The sequence below is a fragment of the Bufo bufo genome, chromosome 1 (genome assembly GCF_905171765.1).
Source record: "Bufo bufo chromosome 1, aBufBuf1.1, whole genome shotgun sequence".
NCBI lineage: Eukaryota > Metazoa > Chordata > Amphibia > Anura > Bufonidae > Bufo > Bufo bufo.
In genome coordinates, this window is record NC_053389.1 from 158,853,416 (window position 1) to 158,875,049 (window position 21,634).

General features: G+C 47.5%; 1 protein-coding gene across 1 annotated transcript in view; it reads right to left on the reverse strand.

Annotated features, from left to right (window-relative positions):
- DDX25 (DEAD-box helicase 25) overlaps positions 1-17,321 on the reverse strand; it is a 75,958-nt gene extending 58,637 nt beyond the window's left edge. The window contains exons 1-3 of the mRNA XM_040415574.1: positions 17,245-17,321; positions 16,605-16,707; positions 11,392-11,506 (exon numbers count right to left, since the gene is read on the reverse strand). Coding sequence (XP_040271508.1) covers positions 11,392-11,506; positions 16,605-16,707; positions 17,245-17,306 — 280 coding nt within the window. The 5' untranslated portion in view covers positions 17,307-17,321. The remainder of the gene's footprint in view (positions 1-11,391; positions 11,507-16,604; positions 16,708-17,244) is intronic.
- Between the last annotated feature and the right edge of the window lie 4,313 nt (positions 17,322-21,634).

Sequence of the window (21,634 nt, forward strand, 5' to 3'; positions counted from 1 at the left end):
AATAAAAGTTAAGAGAAATACAGAAAATAAAAAAAAATTGTTATAGCAATAGTATTAACAGACTATGTACAAACCCAAACATCCCACCTCTTTCGTTCATAAAAAAAAAAATTATATTTATATATAATTTATACGTTTTAGCAAATAGTATAGTGGAATTTGATACATCTGGAGTCTTGAATAAGTGACTCCAGCCGCAGTCCAGTCCTTGTGAATCTCCCCCAAATTCTTGAATGGCCTTTTCTTGACAATCCTTTGAAGGTTGTGGTTCTCTGTTGCTTGTGCACCTTTTTCTGTCACACATTTCACTCCCCTCAACTTTCCATTCAAACGCTTGGATACAACACTCTGAACAGTCAGCTTTTTTAGCAATTAACTTTTGTGGCTTAGCCTCTTTGTGGAGAGTGTCGATGACTGTCTTTTGGGCAACTGTCAAGTCAGCAGTCTTCTCCATGATTGTGTAGTCTACTTAACCAGACTGAGGGACCATTTAGATGATTGCTAGGAAGAACTGGGTTCTTTTTTCTTCTGGTCAAATCTAGTACGTCTTTTGGGGCGAAAGGAGCGTCTTTGGTGGAAGAATTTTGACTCTGCATGGAAACCCCTTTTTTCTGTCAGAGACTTTCTCAAAGATGTCGTCTAAGGCAGTAACAAATACATGGTAGGGAACACAATCTATTTTTAGATACAGTATCTTGCAACCATGACCTCAACCAAATTGCTCAACCAAAATAGCTTCACAATATCAGCTGAGGCATCTGTCAGGAAGTTAGAGGCCTGTTTAAGCATGGGGATGGAAGCAAGGATGTACTCCCTGGGAGTGCCAGACTCAATGTGCTCCTCTAGCGGTCCCAACCGCAAAGACAGAGTCCTAGCTGTGTAGGTGGCCGATATTCCTGGTCTTAACCTTGGCCGTTGATAACTCCCAGGTATTTTTAAGGAGGGATTCACATTTTTTTATCCATAGGGTCTTTAAGCAGCCCCAGATCTTCAAACGGCAGTGAGGATTTCTTGGAAATCCTTGCTACCGGAGCATCGAGCTTAGGAGGTTTGTCCCAAGAATCAAACAAATACTTCCTCTTAAACATTTTGGATGCAGATTTCCTTTTCTCAGGGTCCTTCCACTCTTTATGTATAAGAGTCTTAATGTTGAGAACAGGAAAAACTTGTTTCTTCCTATCCGCAAGCCCCAAAAACATCTGGTCCTGGACTGAAAGAGGTTCTCTGGGTTCCTCCAAATTTATCGAAGCTCTTATAGTTTTTAACAGAGATTCAGTCTCTTTAATGGAACAGAGCGGACGTCCCGGAGCATTCTCTGAGACATTAGAGCTTGTATCAGAAGAAACTTCCCTTTCATCAAAGTCAGAAGCCTGCTCCTCCAGCATAAGGTATTAGAAGTGGAGGCTCTAGGAGGTATGGCCGAAAGTTTAGCATCAACCACCGCTCCGACTTTCTCTTTAATCATGGCTCTTAAGCTTTCTACTAGGGAAGGAGTTTCTTCAGAGACTACCCTGTTCGTACATCTTGGGCACAGTTTTTCTTTTTAAAGAGGCAGAGTCCCTTTTTACATAATGCACACTTCTTCTGGGACGGTTCGCCTTTAATGCTTTCTCTCCCTTAGGGGACACAAGCATAGCGGGAGACAGTTCAGTAAAATTTTAGCCCCAACAGAGAACTGTCACCCAAGAGGAAGAACTCACTCCTTGTGGACAGAAGGAATATTTCAGTGAAGATAATAAATATCATCTTCAGGGAGGAGGCTTACCCAGCTGGAGGGCCTTGAGGTGTCAGTGGTTTTGCGGGTGGCATCACTCTCCCCTGTAAAGACATACCACCAGCAGGAGTCGTGCGAGTTCAAGCGTTCTCTATTCTTATCCTTACTTCCTGGATTGGCACAATGACATCAGCACCATGACGTCACCACACCGCGCTGCCTGGAGAATATGGGAGCGTACCTTGGCCCATGGGAACGCCCCCTTACCACTGCCTCAACGGTTCCTCTCCTTGGAACACTGAGAAAGAAGTATGGTGTTGCCGGCACACGCCAGACTTACACCGAGAGGAGGGAGGAGCGATCCACCTTGCTCCGTGGCCCCTCCTCCTGCAACGGCCCTCCGGACGAACCGGGATAACAAACCCAAAGGCCCTGCGCTCCATGCTGATCCACGATCCTGCCTTCGGAGGGACAGGAAACAACTGGAGAAGGTAAGAGGGAGGGGCCTTTTTTTCTTTTTTTTTCCCAAAACTATTTCTTTTCCACATATAGCGGATATACATAATAAAAATATTTCCATACAAATAGGTATACAAAAGAGAATATACATATCACATGTTTCACTTACAGTGACAATATATAAAGCATTAAATCAGGAAACAAGTAATGCCTAGGGAAATAATAACCGCCTTATAATCACAAACCCCTCCCTCCCCCCAACTTGTCTGGATGTACCTCTTCCTCATACTAATACTACCTCCACTTTATGTCTAGCAATATATGTCCTATAATCCATTTTGTATAATTATGAAACTTTCAATTTACCTAGAGTGCCTCTAATATCTTTCTGTAAATACCACTCAGTGTGTTTAAAGTTACTCATGAGAGTTTGCGTTTCTTCCACTGACAAATTCTTTGCAATAAACTTCGACCATTTATTTTAAAAAAAGGTTGAGCTTTTGTTTTTATTTGATTCTGCATCTAATTGGTCCATTAACAGGAAATATTCATTAGACTATAGAACTCCATATTTGTGGGAATGTGTGGCTCTAACCCATTTTTGCAATAAACATTTCAATGCTACCAGCAGTACCCCATCTATTAGTTTGGGTACTTGAATTGTGTCTGGAAATACATGGAATAAAACAACTTCTGGTTCACATGGCAGCTCAATATGCCAAGTGTCCTTGATCCAAGATAACAGCCATTCCCAATATTGTCGTGTCTTGGGGCAAAGCCACATCCCGTGATCCAGATCTGCTTTTAGGAGATTACATTTTGGACACTTATTTATCCAGGATTCATTATTTCTTGTGTTATTTATGTTAAAAGCATATATTGCCCTATGTATTCGTTTCAGCTGGGTTTCCCTCCATTTCTCACATACTACTGCTCTCCTTGTCCTAATCCACCCCATCATTATTCTTTCTCTCCAACCTTGATTTATTAATAGTTTACCCCACCCTCCACCAATTGTTGTAGCTGTTTTATCATTTTCACTGTCTCTAAGTTGTCTATATATGTCTGATAATGACCATTTATTTCCTATTTGTTTGAGTAGGGAATCAAAGCCATTTATTTTACACTCCGGGGCAACCTGTTTTAATCTGGACTTACAAAAGTGCATTATTTGGTAGAATTGTAATTCTTGTTTACCAAGGAGACCATATTTGTCACTTAGCTCTGGTAACGTGAGGTATCTTTGTTCCTGATCATGTAATAGATGTTGTAAAGTTGTAATCCCCTTTTGTTTCCATTGTTGAAATAACTTGTTAGTGTTCCCTGCTTCAAATTCTGGATGGGACCATAAATACATATATTTGGAAGTCCTAAAGGATAAGTTGTGCAATTTTCTCACTTCTTTCCAAGTAATAATGGTGTCCCTCAGTACTATTGAGCTTTTAATATCAGCTGTCCTTGAGGCTAGGTGTGAATGCAAAAGTGCTCCCAAATCCCATCCCTGGGCTAATTCTTTTTCCAGCAACAGATTTGAGTAATAAGATGTCTTTGCCAACCAATCCCTACAATGGCGGAAGAGACTGGCCAAATTATATCTTCTAAGATCTGGGAAACTGACTCCTCCGTTTTCTACTGGCAAATATAACTTCCGTAGGGCTATCCTCGCTCTCTTTTTGGACCATATAAATTGTGAAAATGCTTTGTTTAACTCTTTTATATCCCTGTGCCTGATTAAGATGGGCAATGTTTGCATTGGATAAAACAGTTTGGGGACACTGACCATTATCAAATGGCATCTACCTAGTAACGTTAAGGGCAGTGATTGCCATCTCTCTAGCTCTTGTTTAATCTGCTTTATCAACGGTGTATAGTTGAGATTATATAGAGAATGGGGCGAGGGCCCAATTTTGATACCTAGATATTTGATATGTTTTTTTGCAACTATTACTGGACTGTTTTGCATTGTTAAATAATTCTTTGAGGTTGTGTTGCCTATATATAGGAGTTCACATTTATCTATATTAGCTTTAAAACCTGAATTCTTCCCAAAATCTTCAATCACTTTAAATATTTGATGAATATCTCTAGAAGGATTTGCCAAGAACAGAATTATGTCGTCTGCAAAAAGTGACACTTTTACCTCTCTCGACCCCATCTTTATACCCTCAAAAACTCCTGACTTTTCTAAGTATCTGGCTAATGGCTCTATTGCTATGTTAAACAACAGTGGCGAAAGAGGACACCCCTGCCTTGTCCCCTTTAACAATGGAAAAGAATGAGAAAGAAAACCTGGCAGAACTATTTGTGCCTTAGGGTCCGCGTATAAAGCTGTTATGTAAGTTCGGAAAGCTCCTTTGACATTCATTGCATCCAATACCTGCGACAACCATCCCCAATTCACATTATCGGCATCTATTGTGAGGAGTGCAGGCGACTCACCTAATTGCGGCCTTCTAGCAACATAATCCAGAACAGTCAACACCCTCCTCATATTGAACACTGCAGATCTACCCTTTACAAACCCCACTTGAGATGGTCCAATTAGGTTTGGTAGTTCATTAGTCAATCAGCCATAATTTTAGAGAATAGTTTGTGATCCACATTAATTAAAGATATGGGCCTGTAGGATGATGGCAAAAGCAAATCCTTCCCACGTTTCGGTAAAAGACGTATATATGCTGTATTATTAGTCAGTTTTGTGACTTTGCCCTCCAACACCCTATTAAAGCTATCTGCAAGCATTTTAGTTATATCGTCCTTTAATAATTTATAAATTCCCCAGTATACCCGTCTGGGCCTGGTGCTTTTCCCAACGGCATATTTTTAATTGTTCTGGATACCTCTTCCACTGAAATTGGCTTATTAAGTTCAAGGAGCTGACTGTCCTGGAGTTTTGGTATGGCTGTCTTATCTAGATAATGGATTAGGGATGGCTGAGCATCAGATCCTGCTGAATATAGTTTCATGTAATATTGCCTGAAGATCTCCAAGACCTTCTCAGGTTTATTCTGATTCTTGCCCTGATCATCTAGCAACGTCGGAGAAACCAAATGACTCCTTGGCCCTTTTTTTTTTTTTCAATCAAATAGTTTTTATTATTCAAATAAAATTGGCATATCACAAGACATTTGCGTCTACAATTTTTTGTAATTTTCTCCCCTCCACTTCTCATATACACAGAATTGTATAAAAACATTATCATATGTCCACATATTTGATACATCTTCCACAGTTATTGTACATAATGAATATACCAATAAAAAGACAAAACAGTTAGAGTTATTTGACTATAAAGCCCAACATCCGCCACCCCCCCTCTCCCAACTACCAACCCCCCCCCCCCCCCCAAATCAGAGCATGAATTTTCAAGACCTTTATAGATGACGACATGAGTGTGAGACAACCATTCATTCCACAACTTTTCAAACTTCTGAGGGCATCCTCTCCTAACACACACTCCCCTCTCTAAAGTCAACATATCATGCACCTTTCTCACAAATTCATCCACCGTTGGCGGACTCCCCTGGATCCACCTAAAAGCAATCAACTTCCTGGCCACATACAATAGTCTCCCAACCGCCACTTTGACCGCCTCTCCCCCACCAATCTCCTTCACATATCCCAGCACACATATCTTGGGGTCCTTCTGCACCCTCAATTCCAGGTTACGATTAATCAAAGTCAACACCTCATCCCAAAAACTACTTAGCACTGGACAAGCCCAAAGCATATGAAACAGATCTGCACCTTCCGCCATACATTTTGGACAGTTGTCATCAGTTCCAACCCCATTTTTTCAGTTTTGTAGACTCTGTGGATGATAAACAATTGTGACAGCTTGCCCTGTTCACTTACAGACACTCTCGGGACTGCCTCCAATATATCTTCCCACTGTTCCTTAGGGATGTCCCCCAGATCTTTTTCCCATTTTCTCATCCTTGTAAGAGGGAATTCTATCAAGAATTTGTCTAAAAGCAGAGTATACACCTGTGAAATCAGACCTCTCTTTCCTCCAGCTGGGAGAACCAGTTTATGGACATCTGTTTTTGCAATAATGCAACCCTTCCTTATCGTGACATCGTAGGCGTGTCTCAGTTGCAGGTATTGATAGAACCACACTTTAGGAATGTTGAATTCTTGCTGTAGGCCTTGAAATGATTTAAATACATTAGTCTCAATCAATTGACCTATCCTCATTACTCCATGGGATTCCCAATTTCGGACTCCTGATAGAGAAATGAACTCTGGCATCAAGTTATTGTTCCATATTGGGGAAAGCTCTCCTACCCCACGAACTCCCCTGATCAATTTCACCTTTGCCCACACTTTTTTCATAAGCTCTATAAGCGTTACTTTCTCTCTCCCCCCATGCATCCCTGCACCCTACAGAATACCCATAAGATCCCTACTACCCAACCAGTGTTGCAGTATTTTCCCTGTCACGTCTGGTAGCTGAAATTCCATCCAACCCTTAAAATGTTGACACAGAGGCTAAGAAATATATCCAGGCGTTAGGGACAGCCAAGCCACCTTCAGACTTGGGATATTGCAGCGTCTCCAGCTTAATCCTAGCTTGACCATATTTCCAGATAAGATCTCTAAATATCGAATGTATTTTCCTAAATCTCTCAACTGGGATCCATACAGGGGCATTATTCAATATGTATAGCAACTGAGGCATCATTACCATTTTTAGGAGATTCACTCTGCCCACCACCGACAAAAAGAGTCTACTCCATGTCCTTGCCTTCAGCCTAAAAGTATTTAGTAAAGGAGTTAAATTAAGCTCTTCAAAATCTAGCAGTCTAGGTGTTATATATAGCCCCAAATATTTAAATTTGCCCACCCAGGGAATCAAACTATCTGCCTGCACACCAGAGAGTGCCTGTCCGTCCACCGGCATCAGGGCAGACTTCTGCCAATTTATCCGAAGCCCAGAGAAGCCACCAAATTTATCTATTAAAAGCCATGGCCGCATCCAGAGAGCCCCCAGTGTCACCCAGAAATAGCATAGTGTCATCAGCATACATTGCCACTTTATTTTGCGTCTCACCATATCTAAACCCCACAATATGAGGTGACAGGCGGATAAGGGCTGCAAGTGGTTCAATTGCTAACGCAAACAACAAGGGTGACAATGGGCACCCCTGTCTGGTGCCTCTGGCCAAAGAGAAGCTATCTGACAACCCCCCATTAGCTCTGATCCGTGCCTTTGGACTTGAATACAACACTTTCACCCACTGAATAAATCGCGCACCAAAGCCCATGACTCTCAAGGTTTCCCATAGGTAGTTCCATTCAACACTGTCAAACGCCTTGGCGGCGTCTAACGCAAGTAAGGCCCTATCTCCTCCATTATCTGCTGGAATATTCAGACTAGCATATACTCTACGGATATTTATAGCAGTCGATTTCCCAGGCATAAAGCCCGTTTGATCCGGGTGCACTATAGTCAGTATTACCCTGGACAGCCTGTTCGCCAACACTTTCGCCAGGAGCTTCACATCTGCTGTTAATAGCGAAATTGGTCTATAGGAATCAGGAACTTTGGGATCTTTCCCAGGCTTAGGAATAACTACTATGATAGCCTCCTGCATAGAATGTGGTAGCGAACCCTTCTCCAGAGAATATTCAAGAACCTTAAGTAATTCAGGAAGAAGTACCCCTTGCAACTTTTTATACACCTCCACTGGTATGCCGTCTGCCCCCGGCGCCTTACCATTCGCCATCCCCCCCAAGAGCTACCTCCAACTCCTCCAGCGTGATCGGCTCTTCCAGTCTCTCTCTATCCTCCTCTGATAACACTGATAACTGAGCCTCAGCCAGAAAGGCGGACAGGGCTTCCTCCGAGCTAGACGCCTTGGAAGCATAGAGAGACATAAAAAGACTCCTTGGCCCTTTAGACAGTCTCGCTAGTAACCTCCCAGATTTATTCCCATATTTAAATAATTTAGAATCTTTCTGTGAGCTATACATCCCTTCCCATCTGGTGTACCACAACTCAAAGTTTTTCTTTGCTGTATACCATTCTAGTTTAGATTGTTCAGACTGGCATTGAAGAAATTCAGAATATGTCTTTCTAAGGCTATTAGTCATTTCTCCTAGCTTTCTTTTGGTTCTTGCCTTTAGTGCATGCACATATGTCATTATTCTACCCCGTAATACTGCTTTCTCCGTATCCCATAGTAAAGTCGGATCTTCACTATGTTGGGCATTGTCTTCCTGGAATTCCATGTGCCAACCCCGCAATAGATCCTTGAAACTATCACTCTCTCCTAAGAAGGCCGGGAACCTCCATATGTAGTCAGATCCTTTTTGCGCTTGCTCTTTGAAATCCAGCTGTATTGGGGCATGGTCTGATATGACCATATCAAGAATCTTAGGGTTTTCAATCGTATAAAACAGGGAAGCCGACACCAACAGATAATCGATACGAGACCATGAATCATTAGGAGCCGAGTAGAAAGTGTATTCTCTCCCTTCAGGATTAGCCGCTCTCCAAGGATCCATGAGGTCATGGTCTTGCATCAAACATTCTAACACTATTTCTCTCCCCACTGTCGTCTTTTTCATTAACCTAACCGGTCTACGATCTTCCCTACCTTCATCACTGTATTCATGTCTCCCCCCCCACTATAACATCACGTTGTTGCAAGGTGCTCAGGTGTGCGCCCATCTCTTCAAAGAATTTGTTATTTTCTCCATTTGGGCCATATATATTAATTAACCCTCTCTCTCCTATAGGTGATTTCATAGTTACAATTTGCCATCTGCCATCATCATCTGTCACATGCGTCAATATGTCAGCCTGCAATTTCTTATGAAAAAGTATTAATGTCCCACCTTTACGGTTTACTGATTTGGATCCTATCGCTCTCCCCACACACATTTTCTCCATGCGAAAAAAATCCTCTGCACCCAAGTGGGTTTCCTGAAGTAGTGCAATGTCTGCTCTACATTTTTGCAGATGCTTCAGGATCATATTTCTTTTGGCCTGAGAACGAAGCCCCTTCACGTTCCATGATATAACTCTCATTATATTATCCTCGCATGGAAAAGATGTGGCCTAAGTACATGAGTATACATCCAAACAAAAAAAACCTTCCCGCCCCAAACAGTTTCCATGACAACCTGCCTGGAATTATAATCCCACTAACTTCTATATCAATATACATTAACATATTCCTCCTCTCACTCTCTATTGACTTCACCTTTTTCCAACATGGTCAGTCAATCCCTCAGTGTTATTTCAAACCTATATCTGAACTTTTAATAATCTTATGCGATCAATCATTAAACTAAATGTCCTGTTATAACCTTTTGAACATAGCCTCTTGTTGTACAGTTACCGCCTTCAGCGCTCAGGCCATTTTCGTGGTTCTCCGCTTATGTCCATGCGTGACGCAACTGCTTCTCCAGACTCCGCGAGCTTAGCTGTCTTCTCTGGTGGTCGATATCTGCCTGGGGGCCTTAACGGTAGGTGCTGTAGGCACAGTTGATTTCTTGCCTCTTCTGCTGACGTATAAGTAGACAATGAGCCATCTGAATGGAATATTTTGAGAAGTGCTGGGTATAATAGCGCAAATCTAGTATGCCTCTCATAAAGCTCAGAACAAATGCCCGAGAACTCTCTCCTTTTCTTTTGCACTTCCATGGAGTAGTCTCCAAATATCAACACTTTCAGGCCTCGGACTTCAAGTGTAGACCCCTGCCGCTTGTATTGTCGCAGTATGGCAGTCTTATCCGTAAAGTCGAGATACTTCACTATGACTGGTCTCGGTCTTTGCTGCAAATTTGAAGCAACTTTTAAATTGCGATCCGTACCTGGTCTCAAATCTGGGCCTATACGGTGTGCTCTTTCCACCTTGCATGGATTTTCAAGACCCAGCGCCAATGGTATCTCTTGTTCACATATTGCAATCAAATCTTGGGCTGGTATAGACTCTTAATCCCACAATGCGGAGGTTGCTCCTCAGTGAGCGATTTTCCAGATCGTCCACTTTCATTTTAATGGACGCCGTTTCTCTTTCTGCTTTCTCCAGCAGCGTTCGCAGATTGGAGCAAGATTCCTCCAAGATTTGTATACGAGTCTCTGCATTATCTAACCTTGACCCGTGTTCCGCTACAGTTGCCTGTAGGGATTGAAGCGTAGGTCCCACTGTGTTGGCAAGTGATTCTTGCAGGTCAGGTAGTATTCTGTTAGCCTCTTCTATCGCCAGCTTCACATAATCAATGCCTGCCTCGTCTCCTTTGAGATCAATCTCATCTGGCTCTGAGCGGTCCTCCATTATTTTCCGCTGTACAAGCATGGGAGCGTCTTCCTCCTCCCCTTCACATTCCCGCGCTGCGGTTTTCAAAGGTTTATTTTTGCCTTTAGATTTGCTTTTCGTCCCCATATTTAGGATGTAATGATCCAAAAACTCCCGCTGTACTAGCGGTGACGATTATCCCAAACTTTGTCCGGTATGTAGGGGGAATTTAGCTTATTGAGGTTTTGACTGCACGGAGCCGAGGTTAGCTGCGTCTCACCATGCTGGCGCCGGAACCGGAAGTCCGGGAGGGGCCTTTTATTTGCTGATCTCACAATTGTTTCCTGTCCCTGAGAAGGCGGGGTAACCTCCAGGTGGTGCCGTTGTGAAGGCGTGGGGGAAAAATAAAACAGTTTTAGGCCTCTTGCACACGACCGTATGCCCTCCGAGATATACGATCCGAGTACAGAGTACAATGATGCTGTGCACGTCGGGCTGCCCGCGGGGCTATTGTCCCGCACTCATATGATTTTATGAGTGCGGGACAATAGTCCCACGGGCGGCCCAACGTGCACAGCATCACTGTAATCTATGATGCTGTGTGCTCCCGTGCGCACAATCAATGCCACTCCGGGACATATGGCCCGCTCACGGACCGTATATCTCGGATGGCATATGGTCGTGCGCAAGAGGCCTTATTAGTAAATGACTCCATCCAGTAACACATATTGGATCCATCACCATAAATATAAACTGTATTGTGTAAAATGTATTACCAAAGATAAAGTTATTTCCAGTATGGGTTCTATATGCAGTAATACGTGAACATATTTGATAATAATTTCCACTTTCATCAGAGGCATGCTATTTATCTCTATGGTGGATTTCCCCCCATCCGACACAAAGTTAGAAGCAGAATTAATGCTCAAATCCAACATGTACGAACACAGCCTAAAGGATGATACATACGTCTGTTCCCTCGTATCGCATAGATCACATCAATGCCATCATAGAACTTCCCCATTTGCTCTATGACTTCTCCCGTCTGCAAAGCCAATTCAAATGTAGGACTGAGGCAGATGCACTATGGAGAAAATCAATAAAAGGTTACTAATGGAAACTACTGCTGTATCTTGAAAGTCTAATAAACTGAAAAACAAAGTCAGTCTTGGTCCTCGTGCAATGAATTCGCACACAACATTTGTTACAGAAACTTCCACATCTAAACCACTCACCGGAATTCGGCTGGAATAAATCCATGCACATGTTACATAAACATCACAATTCAGATGTATGGAGTGGACAGAAATTTCTGAAAGGAATCTGCTGCATGTTAACATGGTCTTTAATCCCCGTTGTAGGGTGTCTTTCACCTAATCTGAGCGTTTTAGACCGCTCAGATCAGGTTATAGACTCTTTGACCCTCATTATAATGTTACTTTTGTTTTATGTGTCCATCGTCCAGATATTGAAAAAAAACATTTTAAACAAATGCAAATGAGCTTCTGAAGGTGCCCAGAGCGGTGTTACTGGGCGATGTGCCCAGAAAAACACACCTCTTTCGGCCCTCTGGCCCGCCCTGCTGTCCTATTACCTTCTCTGCCTCCAGGCAGCGAATGTCACAAGCGGCAAAAGTCAGGCTGGAAACTGGCCCGCACCTGCGCACTGCTCTGCCCATTATGGGCAGACAAACAGCTTTTCATATTGCGCATGCGCCGGCCAACTAAAGACAGCCGACCCACGCATCCGCAATATGAAAAGCTGTTCCTCTGCCCATAATAGGCAGAGCAGTGCGCAGGTGTGGGCCAGTTCCCAGCCTGACTTCTTCCCTTGCCACTAGTGACGTTCGTCGGCTGGAGGCAAAGGAGGAGGTACTAATAGGACAGAAGGGCGGGCCAGAGGGCTGAAAGAGGTGTGTTTTTCTGGGCACATCGCCCAGTAACGCCGCCCCTGGGCACCTTCAGAAGCTCAATTGCATATGTTTAAAAAGGAGATTTTTTGTGAAACTCACCTGTAAAATCTTTTTCTCATCTTTTCCATTGGGGGACACAAACCATGGGTATAGCTTAGAGGTATTACTAGGAGGGACACTATGCAAATACAAAAGAGAGCTCCTCCTCCTCGGGCTATACCCTCAGGCTCCACCAGGAGGAAGTCAGGCGTTGCAAAAGCAGTAGGAGAAGGAGAAAAGAAAAAATAATGGAAGCCATCGGACCAAAAACCATGAGGCCCAACCACAAACAGAACAGAACTGAACTGAACCCCTCCTGCAACAGGCAGAATGGGTGGGAGCTGTGTCCCCCAATGGAAAAGACGAGAAAAAGATTTTACAGGCGAGTTTCACAAAAAAAAAAAAAATCCTTTTCTCGTACATTCCATTGGGGGACACAGACCATGGGACGTCCCAAAGCAGTCCCAAAGGGGTGGGAAAAAACCTCAGCACCGCCAGGAGGAATGTCCCTCGGTCAAACAGGAACCACAGCCTGCAAAACCCGATTGCGCCTTGCCCAGGAAGCTCCCACCGCCCTAATGGAGTGAGCGGCAATCCGAGCCGGGAGAACCCTGCCACGAGCGCGATAAGCCGCGGCGATAGTCGAGCGGATCCATCGTGCCACAGTGACCTTGGAGGCCGCCAGACCCTTATGAGGCCCCTCGGGAATCACAAAGAGGGAGTCTGAACGGCGGACGGAGGCGGTAGCCGTCCGATACACCTTCAGGGCCCGGACGACATCCAGGGAATGGAGAACGCGTTCCTTGGGGTTTGCCGGAGAAGAACAAAAGGAGGGCAGGACAAGATCCTCGTTAACGTGGAAGGGGGAGACCACTTTGGGCAAAAAGGAGGGAACCGGACGGAGCACCACCTTATCCTGGTGAAAAACCAGAAAAAGGCTCCTGGCAGGAAAGTGCGGCCAGCTCCAATACCCGCCTGATGGAAGTTATGGCCACAAGGAAGACCACTTTCCAGGTGAGAAAGGTCAGGGAGACCTCCCTCAGAGGCTCGAAGGGGGCCGTCTGGAGGGCGCGCAGGACCAAGTTGAGATCCCAAGGAGGTAAAGGGGGGGACGTACGGAGGGACCAAATGCGCCACCCCCTGCAGGAAAGTCCTCACAGGACCCAGGAGAGCAAGGGACCTCTGAAAAAAAGATGGCCAGAGCCAAAACTTGACCCTTCAGGGAGCTCAGTGACAGTCCCATCTCGAGGCCGGACTGAAGAAACGAGAGCACCATCGGGATGGAAAAACGAAGGGGAGGGAAACCCGAGTTCTCACAAAAGGCAAGGAAAGCCTTCCAGGTACGATAGTAAATCCGGGAGGAAGTCGGCTTCCTCGCTCTGATCATGGTTCTAACTACAGAATCAGAGAAACCCTTCTTCAGGATGGCGGTTTCAACAGCCATGCCGTTAAACGAAGTGACCGTAAATTCCGGTGGAAGAGCTTCTGTCGGGAAGAGGCCATGGGGCGTCCGCCAGCACCTGAGCGCCATCCGAGAACCATGTGTGGCGAGGCCAATCCGGGGCGATGAGAACGGTCGGAATCCCTTCCGTCTCGATCTTGCGTAGAACCTTCGGCAGCAGAGGAAGTGGAGGGATGACAGAGGAGGCTGAAGTCCTGCCACGGAGACACCAGCGCGTCCACCCCGTACACCTTCGGATCCCGAGCGCGAGCCAGGAACACCGGAACCTTGTTGTTGAGCCACATCCGGACGGCCCCACCGGACGGCAGGCGTCTTCGAATACATCCGGATGCAGAGACCACTCGCCTGGATCCACCTTGTTGCAGCTTAGAAAGTCCGCTGTCCAATTGTCGACTCCCGGAATGTATACCGCTGACAACACCGGAACGTGATACTCCGCCCACAGCAGAATCCTCCTCACCTCCTGCATCACCGCCCAGCTGCGGGTCCCGCCTTGATGGTTGATGTAAGCCACAGCCGTGGCATTGTCCGACTGAATCCTCACCGGCCGGCAAGGAGAGGAGTCCAATGGGAGAGGGAGTGGAAAATCGCTCTCAGCTCCAGGATGTTGATCGGAAGGCGGGATTCCACCGCCGACCAAACCCCCTGAACCGCGCGGGACTGGAGAACGCCGCCCCAACCCAGGAGGCTGGCATCGGTGGTGACGATCGTCCAGGAGAACGGGAGGAAAGATCTTCCCGACGACAGGTTCATAGGGGACAGCAACAAGGGAGAGCAGCCCGAACCCGCTGAGACACCTATGGAAGGGGACAATATATAAGGAAAGTACTGTATCCTGTAGTAGTGCAATTATTCCGCATATGGAAGGGGGTAATGCATACAACAAGTACTGCTGGCTACTGTAATCTTAGGAGACTGCTTCGGGTTCATGTCAGAGTCTGAATTAGTGATCCCCCCCCCCCCCCCCTCCCCGCCTCTGACTGACCCTCTCCGGGGAGGGAGGGTATGTCTGAGCGTGACCCAGGCAGAGAAAGGATGTCCTACTGTGGTCCACTTGCTCGTAAGTCTACCCCTCAGAACGTCGCCCCTGGCAGTTGTGGACTAAGCAGGTGGGGGCTTATCAACCAAACTACCCAGAGGGTGCAATGGGAATTCTAGAGGTCCATCCACTGGATTGCGCAGGCGGTGCATTATCAACCAAATGACCCCGGAGGGTGGGTTGGGAAGTTCTAGAGGTGCTCCACTGTATTGCACCGGTGGAGAATAATCAACCGACCCCGGAGGGTGGGTTGGGAACTGTCAGAGGTCCTCCATTGGATTGCGCAGGTGGAGGATTATCAAAACGGCCCCTGAGGGCGGATTGGGAATCCTTCAGGGGTCCCTCACTGTATTGCGCAGGTAGAGAGTTATCAACCAAACAGCCGCGGAGGGCGGATGCACTGCCATTCAGCCAGAGGGTACCTTGAGCGGTGCGCAAAATTTTCGCGGCGCCCGGCAGACCGGGATGTCCACCCCGCGGGCTGGGAACTCTTGTCGGCCAGAGGTAGTCACTCCCGCAACAGGAGTCCCCCATGTATAGTAAGTGCCTCCCAGTGTGAGTGGCGTCCGCAACATCGGTCAGTGCAGGCATTAACACTTTCGGAGCGGCGCACTTGGTGCCCGCTCTCGAAAAGGGCGGATTATGGCGTTCGATGTCAGGGAGCAGGAAGTCTCATCAGCTCCCCTTCCTGCCTGCTCAGTCACTTGATGTAAGCTGGAGGACATGGTCATTAACCCCCTATGTGCCCGAGTTCACCATCAGCACAGAGGGGGAGTGAAGGGGCCTGCCTTCAGGAGGCTGGGCTACAATAAGTGGAGCCTGGTGCCTATTATACCTATACACCCCTTAAAACAATTGCCGCCAAAAGGGGAGGGGGGGGGGGGGGGAGAGGGTTAACCATACTTACCTAATCCCGTGTACTCACCTCATCTTCATCCTCTTCTCTCCACCCTCCCTAAGTGGACCCACAAGGTCACCTTTTCCAGCAGGCTCACCTCCTCAGCAGCTGGCACCGGAGTGGCAGGAGTCTGGTATGGCGGGAGTCTCTTTCTTTGGCGGACCTAGGTGACCCCTTGGCTGGCGGGAAGCAGGGGAGCTGGGCTGCCCTGGATCCTCCTTTTGCTTCTGTGGGGAGGTCGAGCGGTGAGGGACTCAGACACCGACCTTGCTCCCCGGGATAACAGAGGCTGGGCGACTGTTTCCCAAACCTAAAAAGGGGAGAAAAATATAAAATAAAATAAAAATAAAATGGAGAAGCCACCCTGCTTAAGGCAGGGAGGTCGTGCCTCCTATTGACACTAGAAAAAAAACTGAAGCTCTCTCTCCAGGCTGGAGGGGGTATAGCTGCCGTGGGAGGGGCTAACAGCTTCTGCCTAGTGTCAACGCCTCCTAGAGGACATAGCTATACCCATGGTTCCTGTGTCCCCCAATGAATATGGGCGAGAAATTGTGTTTAGTGTAGTTAGGTGTATTGTAGTGTTAATATATTACTGTGTGCGACTATAAGTATATATATTTATATGTCCATTGATAGAGAAAAAAAAAAAAAATATAATATAATATATATATTAATATATATATATATATATATATATATATATATATATATATATATATATATATAGTAATAATTAGACTGTAGACCTGTTACTGTGTAATAAATACGTTATTTGCTCATAATACGGGAAGGGGTCAAATGGCCTGTGTATAGTTTAAGCCCTCACACTCACCTGTGGATATTTTTTCAAGACATCAACCCTGCTGAGCATCGCTAGAACAAAGGCTGCTGTCTTCCCTGTACCTGACTGGCTCTGGGCAATCAGATTCTGGGGTCTGCAAAGGAAGAAAAAAAAGGAAAAAAAAAAAAAAACACACATTGCCTAGCCGTTTTCTATATGCACATAGGACATAATTAACCTGTGCTGGGCAGACTCCTACAAGCGAAGCTCACAATTCGGGCCATATGTCCAGGAGCGGCATACATCATGCGCACATCATAGGGTACTATGATGCTGTGCGCATCGGCCCGCCCGCGGGACTATTGTCCCGTACTCATAAGATCATGAGTGCGGGACAATGATCCCGCGGGCGGTTCGATGCGCACAGCATCACAGTAACCTATGATGCTGTGCGCTCCAGTGCGCACGATGTATGCCGCTCCAGGACATATGGCCCGCTCACGGACAGTATGTCTCAGAGGGCATACTGTCGTGTGCATAAGCCCTTAATGTGCAAGTAGGCAGAAGTAAAATGACAATCCAGGAGGCATTCACACATTCTCTTAGGATGACCTGTGAATACAGACATCTTATAGATACATTCCACCAATGACTATTCACTGGAAAACAAGCGATGACATACAGTACTCACGGGTCAGCGAGAATCATTGGAAGAGCAGTTGCTTGGATTTTGGAAGGTCTGTTGAAGCCCATAGCATAGATCCCTTTTAGCAGTGCAGGCATCCTGCGGAAATTACATTCATATTAAGGTGCATACAATCATCTGTGATCAATCCTATTGATGTGGACTGTGCATTGGTTCCTTTGAACTAGGGCTGCAACGATTAATCAACGTTATCAATTATAGGATTCGGTGTCAACTAATCCAGTTATCGAATAATCGGCCGATTCGTTGGTATGCGGGTGGGAGCGGGCAGTCAGGCGCTATGCCTGCGGGTCCTTGAACTTTAAATCACTGCATCGTTATTACCTTACAATGAAGCTGCAGTAACAGGCAGAGCGGGCAGCGCATGCTCCGGCTGCTTTATTTATAAAATGGGCGGAGCAGGCACGTCACGTAAGTGACGATACACCGCCGCCCGCTCTGCCTGTTACTGGAGATTCATTGTAAGGTAATAAAGATGTGGTGATTTAAAGTAAAAAAATAAAAATAAGATTTTTTGTGAAACTCACCTGTAAAATCTCTCTCGTCTTTTCCATTGGGAGACACAGACCATGGGTATTGCCTAGGCCATTACCAGGAGGAGACACTATGCAAATAAAGAAGAAAGCTCCTCCTCCACGGGCTATACCCCCAGGCTCCCACAGAAGGACCTCAGTGCGTGCAAAAGCAGTAGGAGAAGGAGACCAAAAACTTTGCAAAATAAAAAAACTGAATACCGCCATCGGACCGAAACCATAAGGTCCCAACATAAGTAAACCAACCCCTCCTGCAACAGACAAGAATGGGTGGGGGCTGTGTCCCCCAATGGAAAAGACGGGAAAAAGATTTTACAGGTGAGTTTCACAAAAAAAAAAAAAACTCCTTTTCTCGCCCATTCCATTGGGGGACAACAACCATGGGACGTCCAAAAGCAGTCCATGGGGTGGGAAAAAGATTAACTCCGTGCAACGGTCAAACAGGAACCACTGCCTGCAATACCTTGCCCAAGGGCAGCATCAGCCGATGCCAAAGAGTGCAGTTGGTAAAACCTTGCAAAGGTATGTAAGGACGACCAGGTTGCCACCTTACAAAGTTGCGATGCAGACGCTTGATTACGCCTAGCCCAGGTAACCCCACCAGGGGAACTCTGTCACGGGAACGATACGCCATGGCAATAGCTGACCGAATCCACCGAGCCAGTGTGACCTTGGGAGGCCGCCAGACCCTTACGAGGCCCTTCGGGAACCATGAAAAGGGAGTCAGAAAGGCGGAAGGGGGCAGTCACCGAAAGGTACACCCTCAAAGCACGGACGACGTCCAGGGAATGTAGAGCATGCTCCTTGAGGTTCGCTGGAGAAGGGCAAAAAGAGGGCAGGACTATGTCCCCATTAAGGTGGAAGGCGGAGACCACCTTGGGCAAAAAAGAAAGGACCGGGTGCAGCACCACCTTATCCTTGTGGAAACCCAAAAAGGGCTCCCTAGAGGAAAGAGCCGCCAGCTCCGACACCCTCCTGATAGAGGTGATGGCCACCAGAAAGACCACTTTCCAGGTGAGCAGAGTCAGGGAAATCTCCCTCAGGGGTTCAAAGGGAGCCGCCTGGAGGGAAGACAGAACCAGATTGAGATCCCAGGGGGGCAGAGGAGTAACATACGGAGGAACCGAATGCGCCACCCCCTGCATGAAGGTCCTCACAGGCCCGAGCAGAGCCAGGGACCGCTGAAAGAAAATGGCAAGAGCCGAAACCTGACCTTTTAGGGAGCTCAGGGACATTCCCAGCTCTAGGCCCGACTGGAGAAAGGAGAGGACCAACGGAACAGAGAAACGAAGGGGACAAACGTCTAGTTTCTCGCAAAAGGCAAGAAAGGCCTTCCAGGTACGATAGTATATCCGGGATGAAGCTGGCTTCCTGGCCTTGATCATGGTCTTCACGACGGAATCCGAGAAGCCCCTCTTCTTCAGGATGGCGGTCTCAACAGCCACGCCGTTAAACGAAGCGACCGTAAATTCTGGTGGAAGAACGGTCCTTGAGACAGCAGGTCCCCTCTGAGAGGAAGAGGCCACGGAACGTCCGCCAGCATCCGAGAACCAAGCGCGGCGAGGCCAATCGGGGCGATGAGGATGGCCGGAATCCCTTCTACCGCGATCCTGCAAAGAACCTTTGGGAGTAACGGCAGCGGTGGAAAGACAGAGGAGGGCGAAATCTCGCCGCACCCTCAGGGACTTGTTTAGCAGCTTCAGGTGCAGAACCGGGCGAACTGAAGCCTCCTTCTTTGGCACTACGAATAGGTTGGAGTAGAACGCTGCGCCTTGTTCCTGTAGAGGGACTGGGGCAATTACTCCCCTGTCCAGAAGGGAAGAGAACGCTTGTAAGAGGTCTGAGGCCCGAGTTGGGTCCCCCGGAACCCGAGAAGGGAAGAAACGTTCCAGAGGCCTGGAAACGAACTCTAATTTTGTAACCAGAGGTTACAACTTCCAGGGCCCAGGCGTCCTGGATGTGAGCTCTCCAAACCTGCTGAAAGGAAAGCAGTCGGCCCCCCACCGCAAGAGGTGGGGGCGCCCCTTCAGGCGGAGGACTGCTTGGGAGCCGCGGGGCGGGCAGAACTCCCCTGGAACTGTGCCCGTGGGCGCTAGGAGGGTTGGGGCTTAAAGGAAGGCTTCTTGCGGGAGTCCTGAGAGTCACCAGAGGAGGGGGCCGTCGCAGACCTGGAAGAGGAGAAGCGACGAAAGGACTGGTTCCTAGGACCAGGAGGACCGAACTCTGAAGGTGCGCTTGGATCTAGATTGGGGCAGGTGGGTGCTCTTGCCCCCCATAGCGTCCGAGATAATATCGTCCAGCTTAGCACCAAAAAGCCTGGAACCCGCGAAAGGGAGGTTAGTGAGAGAACGCTTTGAGGAAGCGTCAGCGTCCCAAACCTACAGCCAGACTTCCCTGCGCTGCGTGACCGAGAGGGCCGAAAAACAGGCAAAGGAAGCTTCACAGAGGAATTTTGTCGCCTGAGACATCTGGAGGACAAAGTTCAAAGTGTCCACAGAGGCATCCTGCTCCGCGAGTTCCTGATAGGGACGCTGCAACCATACCGAAAGCGCCCTGACCACCCAGGCTGAGGCGAACGCGGGCCGCAGACCTGTGCCCGCCAGCGTGAAGATGGCTTTGGAAAGAATCCAAACGCCTGTCAACGGAGTCCTGTAGGGAGGAACCGTGCAAGACCGGTATGGCCGTATTCTTAGCCAATCTGGCCACCGGCGGGTCGACCTTGGGTGGGGAAGACCACTGCTGCACGTTCTCTGACGGAAATGGATAAAGAGTATCCATGCGTCTTGTGGCAGAAAAACGGTGATTAGGGCGGTCCCAGGCCTTAGACAGGACCTTGGCAAATTCGCCATAGATGGGGAATGCGACTGCCTCTGGTTTCCTGGAATGGAAAAGGGGGAATTCCTGGCTACTGGTGGAAGGAGGGTCCCCCTGGATATCAAAGGTGTCACGAACCGCCGTGACCAAGTCCGCCACCATGGTGGCAGGAGAGCCGCATATACTTATCTGCGTCCTGCAGTCTTCACCCTCTGCTCCGCATCAGCTGGGTACACCTCTTCAGTCAGCTGGCACAAGGAGTGGCAGTAATCTGGATAGAGGGCAGGAGTAGGTGACCCTGGAACTGGTAGGCCTCCAGAGCTGCAGGTTGAGCCCGGTTCCACTTATCTTCTGGGGGGGTCTGGAGGTAGCCGGGGACGCCATTTCGACCCCGGCACTCGCTCCACTGATAGACCAGGGCAGCCCCATGCTGCCCTGTGTCCTCTGTTGAGAAAAAAAAAAAAAAAAAAAAAACACTGGAGTAGAAAAAAATGATTTTCAACCTCCTTATCCGACACTAAGCAAGAACGGAAGTCCTTCTGTGGGAGCCTGGGGGTATAGCCCGTGGAGGAGGAGCTTTCTTCTTTATTTGCATAGTGTCTCCTCCTGGTAATGGCCTAGGGGGCTATACCCATGGTCTGTGTCCCCCAATGGAATGGGCGAGAAGAAAATAAAATAAAAAGTTACTGCCGGTTAAGGAATACTGCTGTGAGCGGCGGGGCTGTTATGGGGAGGGGGATCTGTGGATGGCACTGTTATGGGAGGGGGAGGAATCTGTGGATAACACATATAGCATAAGATGCTATATAGTGCCATCCACAGATCCCCCCCCCCTCCCCATAACAGTGCCATCCACAGATCCCCCTCCCCATAACAGTGCCATCCACAGATCCCCCTCCCCATAACAGTGCCATCCACAGATCCCCCTCCCCATAACAGTGCCATCCACAGATCCCCCCCTCCCCATAACAGTGCCATCCACAGATCCCCCTCCCATAACAGTGCCATCCACAGATCCCCCTCCCCAT